Below are 10,012 nucleotides of genomic sequence, written 5' to 3'. Positions count from 1 at the left end.
GTATCGCTTGCTTTGTATTACTATTGTGCTATTATTACTTGTTTTTATTATTATTACTACTGTTCTATTTTTATTTTACTTCAATTATTAAACTGTTCTTATCTCAACCCACGAGTTTTCCCCTTTTGCCCTCCCGATTCCCTCCCCCATCCCACCGGTGGGGCAGTGAGCGAGCGGCTGCGTGGGGCTTAGTTGCCAGCTGGGGTTAAACCACGCCAACCCCCCAGCCCCTCTGCCTCCCCCCGCCCCTGCACAACACTTAAAGGCGAGGCAGTGGTGGTTTTATTTCAAAGTAGAACAAAGGTGTCTTTTATTCTTTCTGGAGATGCGACATTCAGATTTGCCACGGGCGTGCCTGCTCAGACTGGCTGGCTGCGTGCGTTTAGTCCGGGCACATCTATACAGGGAAAACCGAAAGCGGGAGACTGTTTTATAACCTGGCTGAGCCTCACCTCTGGTAAAGAAACCCTGTTACCCGGCCAAACAGCATGATGTCGTGGTCCCTTGCACAGCACGTGTTGCTGAGCAGACAGGCTCTATAGAAAAATCTAAAAACAAAATGTACTTTCAGACATTTCACATCAACTTTTCCCCTAATTTTGCTGGGAAGGAGTTTTGGCTCAAAGTGTATCCGCTCCCAGGCTTTTCATCTCCCTTCATACCTCTCCCCTCCACCCCGTTGCTAAACCGGAGTTACAGTGCGTCGAGGATGTTGTCGATTTTGGTGACCAGGTCCTGGCGCTTGTTGGAATGCATCTTCTCATTCTCGATGTACGTGTCCTTCTTGAGCTTGCCAGCTACCAGCCGCTCAGCCTCGACCGAGGACTTCAGAACGAGCTCCTTGACTTGGCCATCGAGCTTCTGAATCTCGCTTACCTTATGTGAGTGAGAAAGAAAGGGAATATTAGGAGACAAAAAACCATCCCTACAGTCAAGCTGGAATAGAAGAGATGGTAGAGCTGGAGCAAAAGGTGAAGTCAGTGCTAAGTGGAAGCATCTCCAGTCCCTGAATATTGCCTCCTGAGCCGTCAGCTCTCTTTGGCTTCACATGATGAGGAACATCTCACGAATGGATAATTACGCAGTGCAGATGAAGGGGCTCCGAGGACCCAGGAGCTGTACCAGCAGGAGACAGGTGCAACGGCTGTTAAAAAGAGTGTTTGATGATAGATTTAAAAGGCTTCAAGCTAAATCACAACTAAGGCAGCTGGAAGCGGTGTCCCTACAGTTAATGGTGTGTGAGAAGCAGGTCTGTAATGACAGAGCAACTCTTTGAGTCAGTAACAGATTAAGCAAGGCGGCTGTTGGCTGAAGGGACCTTGGAGACTAAAGCGTCTCTCGCTTGGGTTAAGTGGCTGTTCCAGGTAAGTGCTGAAATACAGCGGAGGGAGGAAAGGAGTGGGTGTGTGCTCACTGTGCCGTGGCTTTCAACATGGTGCAGCGAAATACCCCCTGAGGAGCGTCACGTTACCAAAATTCTGTCAGCACCAAATTCGCATGTGCAAATAAATAAGAGATGAGGGAGAAGATTTCGGTTTGGCTGGTGTCAGTAGTAAAGTCAGAACTGATAACGTGTTGATAGTTTCCATTTTTGCCTCAGCGTCACTGCGCTGAGCTCAATGAGAAGCATCAGGGTTGTGTTACAAAAGCATTAATCTGCACTCGTGCAGCTGGTTCAAGGGCTGTTTAAGAAACAGCACAAGCAGCTGTTTACCAGCAGCACTTACAGGGCTGCATAACCAAGATTGCTACAAAAAGAATAAACTGATCTTCACACTCCCCTGGCAGGGATCAAGCCATCTTCAGAGGGGAAAAAAAAAAAAAATAGATACAGGCTGCAGAAACTAAACCCCAAATTAAAACTCACCTAGAATACTTGAGAGCGCCAAGAATAAGGAGAGCTTAAAAAAACAGTTAGAATTTCTTACTTTATCACATAAGTCAGAGCCTTCTGTCTTCAGTTTAGACTGCAGAGAGGCTATTTCATTTGTCAGGGCCTTGTGCTCCGTCTCCAAAGCCTTTTTGCCGCTGTTCAGGGTGGAGATGTCCCGTGACTGCTTGTATTTATTCACTGCTTCATCAAAGTGACGGTACAGCCCGAGCCTCTTGTTCACCAGAGTAAGCACTTGCTCTGTGATGCAGGCAACCTTCATCCTAGCTTCAGCAGCTGGATCCTGCAAGAGGACAGAAGGGAAGATCAAAGCAGTCGTATCTTTGATCTGCATCAAGCCATGCTCGTGGTCTGCCACGGGACTGTTACAGAAACTGCCCCCTTTGCAATTAAGTCAACTGACAGTAATTAAGCGCACGGTACCAGTACCGACTAGGGCAAGCAGCTTTCAGCACTCAGCCTAGCCCAACAAATAGCTGAACAAAAAGTAAGTTAAAATACTGCAGAAAGAGAATTGTGGAAATCCCTGCTTCTCAGGGAGGGATTCCTTTTCATCCAGAAGGCAAACTCAGGTTAGCCTTAGCACACCAGTTCAACCCCTGCAGGAGTATCAATGCTCAGGCAGCATAAAAACAGGGCTCCATTTAAGCACCTAGTAAAATATCCAATCAGCAGGAATATTCAGCAAGAATTACTGGTATGGGAAATCTCCAACCATCAGCGGAGTAAGCCACTAATGCTCCCCCAGGGCTCTTCATCACACAGCACCTTAGTGATGGAGAAATCCAGCCTCACGTAGACGATCACCGTGAAGAATAAGATGTAAAAAGCTCCAACCACCAACAGAGGCTCCTGCAGCATCAAGATTTTGTTGAAGGTGTAATGAACCTAGAAGAGAAGTTTGAAACACTGAGGAGTGACCCATGTTACCATGGGAGAGAGCTCCTCTCCTCAGGCGGCAGCGGAACTGGCCAGGCAGTCCAGCAAGTATGTATTTCTGGAACTCGATGCGGGTGTTTTGACTCTGCCGCTGAATACAGAGGAGGCGCAACTGCTCGGGCAAACCATGCCACACTCACCACGATGTCTTGGATGTGCTGCTCCACCAGGTTGCTCTTGTGTGCCACAATAACCGGACGTCCAAAAGTGTCCAGATAAGTGTAGTGAAGCTCGTCTGAAGCACGATTGATTTCATAGGGGCTGTCCACGTGGATGTTCCTGTGAATAAAGCCAGACAACCCCATATGACTCTGCAGGGTTTGAGATGATGTAACCTAGGACTTGGCTGGCCAGCCGTGGCCTCTAGCACAAGGCTAATTATGCCGTTTAAACAACACTCTAAAAGGAAGTAAAGCTGTGTTCCAAGGTCTCCTCCACATGCACAGTCATGGTTTTGTTTCACTGTCCTCAGGCCATTAGAGCAGGCTGGAGAATTGCCACCAACACAGCATCGTCTGCAGTAACGAGCCCGGAGCAATGACACTTACTTGGCACCTTCTGGCAGGACGATCTTGACAGTCAGCGAGTCCGTAACTTGCTCATCAAACACGTGGTCAACAAACCTCATTTTCAAGGCGTACTGATCACCTAAGAGAGCGCAGACCAGAGGGTGGTTACAATTCCTCAGAGAACAAGGGGCAACCTTGAAGCTCAGCTCCTAACAGAAGAGCAGAATTCAGATGGAAGCATTGCGCAGCAGGGGGCACTAGCTCACTCAAGTATATTTTAACCAGATGTCTGCAAAAACCTGAAGGAAGCACAGAAAAGAAGGTGGATTTGCATATTCTAGAAATAATAGCTAGCAACTGTTGTTGCTAAGGTGCAGCATACCGCAGCTTTGAATTCTTTACTGTACAGCAACCACCTTTAAACACAGAGGTGGTTTCTTATTCCCTTCCCCTGTGCCACCCACCGAGATTGTAGAGGTATTCGTAGCTTGGCAGGTTATAGCCGATGATGTAATGGGTTTTCCATCCCCCAAAAAGCGGGAAGCGGGGACGGATCTCCATCTCCACGGAGTCATCCAGGACAAGGAGGTGGCTGGTGGAGATGTTCCCGATTTCATCTCGGTAATAGACGTCCTGAGCAGCAGCTGGGAGAATGGTCTGCACGGAGAGAAGCAACAGTCAGCCCATCGGCTAGGAGTTATTTCCAGTGGAACTGGCAAAACCAATAACGGCTGTTAAGCACCGAGAAACTGCGCTCCCACGTGAGAGATGACAAAATGGCCATTCAGTTGCACTGAGTGGTAAAATTGTGCTATTATAAGCAATCAGCCACAGAAGCGGCTGCCAGCACTAAAATCACTTGGCCTCTAAATGAAATGTGCTTTCTCCAGCCCAGTTTCAAATATCCCAGGCAGCAAGGGATCTCATCATGCCCACCAGGACACCAGTTCCCTTCTCACTCCAGCCTGCTGCCCTAGCTCACTGAGCTTGCTGGCTTTATGCTCAGCAAAATGAGATTTCTCTTTGGCTGCACCACCTTAGAGAGTTACAACAATCACTCCTGGAGGCTTCAAGCAGCGAGAAAGGTTTTGGTTCAGATGAAAACACATAATACTTTTCACATCTGGCTAGCAGAGCCACAGCTTTTACTCTTGTTGAGTGCTTTGTGAGCAAGGAATGAATGGGTGAGTTTCCAGTTAATACTGTTCAACATGATGAGGACATGACAGAGAAGGCAACTCTGAAAATAAGAGGGTGGGGACAGAATGAATGGCCCTTGCAGAGTGGAAAACGGAAAGCAGAGCCGTCAGCACAGGGATTAAGGGTTTTAGAGGGTCCCTGAGACTGGAGGGGTGGGAGTGTGAAGAAACACTACATGCCCTGGTGTATGCAGTTTGTTTGGCCAAACAGATGCAAGAAAGCGTGTAACCTCCTAATTCTACCTCCAAAAGCTATTACTATCTAGCATGAGCCTTCTCTGAAAACAGATCAGAGCTTTAATATTCCCTCATTACTTGGGTATGGTTACCAAAGAAAAGGCAAAGGACAAGGACAATTGTATTTTTTTTTTCCCTCTGGGGATGTAAGAAAGGGGGAAGCCACAGTAAAAAAAAAAAAATATGCAAAATGTCAACCTTAAAAGACTTGACAGAAGAGATCCCACTGTCTGGCTGTCTCTGGTAGTCGTATCTGGAGAAAGGCCCTTTCAGCACTGCTCCTGTGTGCTTCAAATCAACCGTCTCTTCAACTGCAATGTTCCCCCAGTGAGACACCTCGATGACTCTGGTCATGCTGGTGATGGTCAGGAATGGACTGTTATTTTCATAGTGCACCTTCAAAGTGTCCTAACAAGGAAAAAAGACAAACTATTAAGTAAGGAGCAACCTCCCCTCACAATCATCTGTCTCCATGTCCCACAGGGAAACCTCCTTGACAGAGGCGAAGCTGACTGCACGGGAAGGTTTGGGCCACCCCAGCCCAGTTCACACAGGGCACTGGGTACCTGGGGTGCACTCACGCGTCACACCCCGCACATCTGGCTGAGTTACAACGCTGAGGGGGGCCAGAGATGCAGTCTTCCCCATTGCAAACACACCCCTGCCAGAACCATGCACAAACTGGCTCGGTTTGCTCTGTGGACACCAAGCAGCGGTCAGAAACCACATCTGTAGTAGGAGCACCTTGCTGGAGCACACGTTCCTGGCCTGCATGCAAGCTCACTCAGGCTTGACCTGCAATTTCTTACACGAAAGCCTCTGCTTCCCACTCTCCAGCCTCTGAGACGCAGGTGTCATGTTTGCAAGATGCTGTCTGCAGAGCCACAACCTCTTTGCACAGACGTTTACCTGGCTGTACGGAGGAATGTCCTTGAAGGGGCCATATTCAATCACGTCTTCAGTGCGGGAAGGGTTGCCCAGCTTGGTGTAACTCTCCACGTTCCTAGAGGCCAGTTTGACCCGGGTTGTTTGGGTCTTGGTGAAGTACGGTGAGTAGAAATAGTGATTTCCTTCAAAGACCACAAACTGCTTCTCGCTTTGGGTGATGTGGGTGGGGTAGGGCTGCAGGACATGCGTGAAAACCATTTCAACAGATACACGGACCTTGGCTCCTGGTGCCAAAGGTGATGGCAGCTTCACAGAGAAGAATTTTCCACTGGAAGGGAGAACAGATTAAGTCATGTGAGATCTTCCCTGAGAGAGCAATCGGATCCAACCCCTGCAACATCCCCCGTGGATGGAAGCGCGTATATCACATATATCGTGTGACTGGGGTCAGTATTTTATCTGCTCCTCCAAGGCGTACAGAGGTCTCGTCCCAGAGGGTGCGCTTACTCTGGACTGGGGAAGCAGGACAGGAGGAAGCACGGGGGGGACTGTGTCCAGGCACAATTACAGTCTTTGCTTCACAAAAACACCTGGCTCCCGTTTTGGAAGGGGAACGGAGACACTCTCCTCCCTAGTTCTGCATTTAGACAACATGCTTCAGCAGGGTTTTTTTCTATTCTTCTCCAGAATGATCTGAATCAGAGGAAGCATGTGCAAATGTTCAGAAGACAAATCACAAACATCTTAAGCACCTGTTCCCACAAAGTCTGTTCATTCTCAGCTTTTTGCCCACAGGATCTGAAACTAAGGAACAGCCAGAAAATGAGTATGGTTTTCAACTGAGGTTCTACAGAAAGGATCGAGATTTCACCAAAGCTGTAAGGATGCACCAGATGGACCGAGGTGATGACAGAAGTGAATGGACTTCAAGTCATGCCTGGTGGCCCAAGAGCAGGATCACACGAGGCCTCCAGGTATGTCAGAAACCACAGTCTACATTGGCAACTTAACTCCACAACTCTCTTCTTGAAACCCAGCAGCACCACGCTTCTGACCCGCTTTACAAACACCCTTTATTTCTCAGCTCTCATGGCTCAGAAATCACCCGCCTGCCCGTCCTGCAGCACAATATCCCAAGCTTGGCAGTGCAGAGCCTTGGGCAAAAGACAGCATCCTCTCTCCCTGCAGCAGGCAACAGCCCATGCCAGGCCACAGCATCCAGCGCACTGTGGTACTCCCCGCATCACAGACCAAGAGCAACGCTCTGGGGACACAGACAAAGAGCACTTACAATCTCGTTGTAATCACCACTGCCAATCATTTCAGACCTCAAAAGGGAGCAATGGGTAAGAGCATGGCCATAGCTATAATGCTTCTCTTACCTGATGTCCCTTAATAAAGGAGCAGGGCATTACTTAAGGCCCCCCTGAGGGCACATGAGTCGCATTTCAGAGAGAAATTGTCTCCCTTATAGGGCTCTCCCCTCACTAGCAGCCATGGGTGGCTGTGAGAAGCTGGTATGTGCTGCTTGTGCTGGGCTGAGTGCAGAGATCTACAACCACACATACCATCTCCCAAGGAAAGAGCATCTGTGGGAGGAGAATGACTTTTATCGGAGCCTCCTGGGCTGCAGGAATTGGGTTTGGCTGCTTGCGTCAACTGTACTCCCTGGCTCTGTAGCACCCCAGGAGGCAGCCTGAGTGCAGAGTGGATCTTTTCAGGAAAAACAGACTCTAGGATCTCTAGCTATGTGGGACTGGGGTGCTATTTCTGCTCCACCGTAAGGATGATGGTGGAACCCCCACGCACAACTCTAGGTACTGACATTAGAGGGTGGTACTCACCTTTTGCCCTTAACTTTAGTCTCTCTTACTTCCAAGGTGTTCTCCTCCTCTTCCTCACCCTTCACCTGTTCCAAAACAACAGACTGATCAGTGTGCTGCTGTTTAAAAGACTTAACGTGTCCAGGGCAAACTCCATACACTCCCTATCCGCTTTTTAGGGGATGCCTCCCAGAAAGTACAAGCTGATAGATAACTACTTTATTTAAAAAAAAAAAAAAAAAAAAAAAGCCCTTTTAGAATGTTTTTTCATTAATACAAATTGCAGTGTGGTCAGTGCGCAAGAACAGATACCGGAGATGTCTGATAAACCTTTCAAGCTCCCCTCAGCCTGGTTCCCAAGCTAGCACAGTCGCAGTAACTTGTGCAAATGAGAATTTCGGCCAATTGCTTCTGTGATTTCTCCTGTGTGTTTTCTACAGCGGCCAGGGAGCGAGCAGGCCACGGGAATCTGACTTGGCCAGCAAGCAAAGAGGAGATCGGTGCCAATGCTCCTGGGATCAGAAGGGCCCCCCTGCAGGTAGGTCCCGCGGGGTGAGGCTGGACCCCCGGCCGGCACTACCTGCGGCTGCTCTCCTCACAGCAGTAACGACGTTAATTAATCTCTCACCGCTTCCCAGGCCTCACCACCTCAGCCTTTGTTCCCTCTAACGACAGAAACCCTCAGCTTCGTTACCTCCGGGGCGGCGGGAGCCTCTCCCCGCCGGCCGCGGCGGAGGCCGCGGGGCGGGTAACGGGAGGCGGGAGCGCCGCGCCGTGCCGACGTGTCCCTGCGGGGCCGGGGCCGGGCAGCGCCCCGGGCCGCACCGCGGCCCCCCCCGCCCCGGAGCGGGGCGCCGTCCCCGCCGCGGCCCGCGCTCACCTGCACGCCCAGGTAGGCCAGGCGGGGCTCCAGGCCGGGCTCCAGCGCCAGCAGGAAGGCGGAGGCGGCCGTGCCGCCCGCCGCGTTGGCCAGGCTGAGCTCGGCCGAGACCTTGGCCAGGTGGGTGCTGAGGTCCACGGAGCGCCGCGCCTCCTCCAGCAGCAGGTCGGCGGCGGCCCCGGCGGCCGCCAGGCAGAGGAGCAGGCGGCACAGCAGCCCCGCCATGGCCGACACAGCGCACGGGGAGGGCACAAGATGGCGGCGCCCGCGCTGTACGGGGAGGGCACAAGATGGCGGCGCCCAGCGGGGGAGGAGGCTCGCGATGGCGGCGCCCAGCGGCGCTTGAGTAGGTAGGGCGGCCGGGCTGGAGGCGGGGCTGCGGCGGGGTGGGCCCCTCCAGAGCGCCGGGGCCGGCTCCGGCCTCCCGCCTCCCTCCCCCGGTGCTCCCACCTTCCCTTCCCCGGCGCTTTCGGGAGCCCAGGGCCGAGGGTTCCCGCGGTGCGGCTGGGCCCGCGCCCCTGCGGAGCTCGCAGGCCTGGCCAGGCCTCGGGGCCGGCCGGGCGGTCGCCGCTCGCTCGGCCCTGCTGTGGAAACCCACTGCGGGGCCTGAAAAAGCGCAAAAAGCGATTATAACAAATAATCCGGGACGCTCAGGGCGTCCATATGCTTTTAAGCCTCGTCTGCAGGCGCTGCACAAAGCAGCTCTGTGTTCTCCTGTTCAGCTGAAGCAGGCCCTCGCCAGGGCTCTGACAGCGGTGGCTTCCAGTGGCCACAAGCGTAGAGCCCGGTGGCAGTGCCCGCCGTGGGACGGCAGCGGAGAAGGGCAGCCAGCACGGCCGGCGCTGGGGTTTAGCGCCAGAGTTGGGATTTACGGTGCTTTTGATTGCCCTGCTGAATAAACGAGCCACAAATGGGGATAGTTTGTCTCGCTGGCGTGCGGGCTGCTGTTGCTCTGTAAGGCAAAGGTTTTACACAAGGAGATTTTTAGCTTAATCCAAACCTTCTGCTAAAACCCGCTGATAACTGACAGCTAAATGATGCCAGAGTAGAAGTGCTGCAGGCAGCCGAGGCATGGTAATAACTGGCCTTGAACCAACTTAGGCAAAAAGAGCTGGAGAAAGGAAAATGTTAGTGGTTTAACACAGGGCTGGGGAAGAGGTGATCGGCACTTTATTCCCAACCATCGAAAGCAGATAAAAGCGAGGAACGGATGTCATCTGCCGTGATTGCCGGAGCAGGGCTTTCGCCTGTGAGCCCTGTGGGACAACAGGCTTTTCATGTTTGCATAATGTGATCCAGGACTCGACCTTCCTTTAAGATCTTAATATGAGTCACGGAGATAATTCTTTGAATTGGCCTGAGATTGCCAAGTATCGGAAGGGGATTTCCTCAGTGTTGTGGGTTTGGATCTGGAGTCAAATAGCCCCTTGGCAAAGGCAAAATAAAATGGTGTGTCTCCTGGTGTGCTGTGTTCAAAACAGCATCGCCTCTTAATTGGCCTTCCCTTTCTTCCCTCAACGCCCCCCTCCAATTCCTATCATGGAAATTTTCTTGGCAAATGACTTCCATTTCCCTTCGATTTATTTAGGCACCAGACCTGTGAATTTGGCGGCTGGCCCTGCTAGCATATCCTAGCACAAGCGGAT

At 51.5% G+C, this 10,012-nt stretch overlaps 1 protein-coding gene across 1 annotated transcript; it reads right to left on the bottom strand.

The window, feature by feature from the left end:
• Positions 1–285: 285 nt before the first annotated feature.
• Positions 286–8,691, bottom strand: RPN1 (ribophorin I). The gene is made up of 10 exons (XM_082322209.1): positions 8,367–8,691; positions 7,508–7,572; positions 5,685–5,991; positions 4,974–5,183; positions 3,804–3,996; positions 3,379–3,478; positions 2,971–3,109; positions 2,660–2,779; positions 1,929–2,174; positions 286–876 (listed from the first exon to the last, which is right to left on the bottom strand). Exons 1-10 carry the CDS (start codon positions 8,589–8,591, stop codon positions 694–696), a joined length of 1,788 nt encoding a protein of 595 aa, XP_082178335.1. The 5' UTR covers positions 8,592–8,691; the 3' UTR covers positions 286–693.
• Positions 8,692–10,012: the final 1,321 nt, after the last annotated feature.

The sequence above is a fragment of the Platalea leucorodia genome (genome assembly GCF_965183815.1).
Source record: "Platalea leucorodia genome assembly, chromosome: 9".
Lineage (NCBI taxonomy): Eukaryota > Metazoa > Chordata > Aves > Pelecaniformes > Threskiornithidae > Platalea > Platalea leucorodia.
Note: the sequence above shows the minus strand (reverse complement) of the source record. Positions and strands in the feature narration are given on the sequence as shown.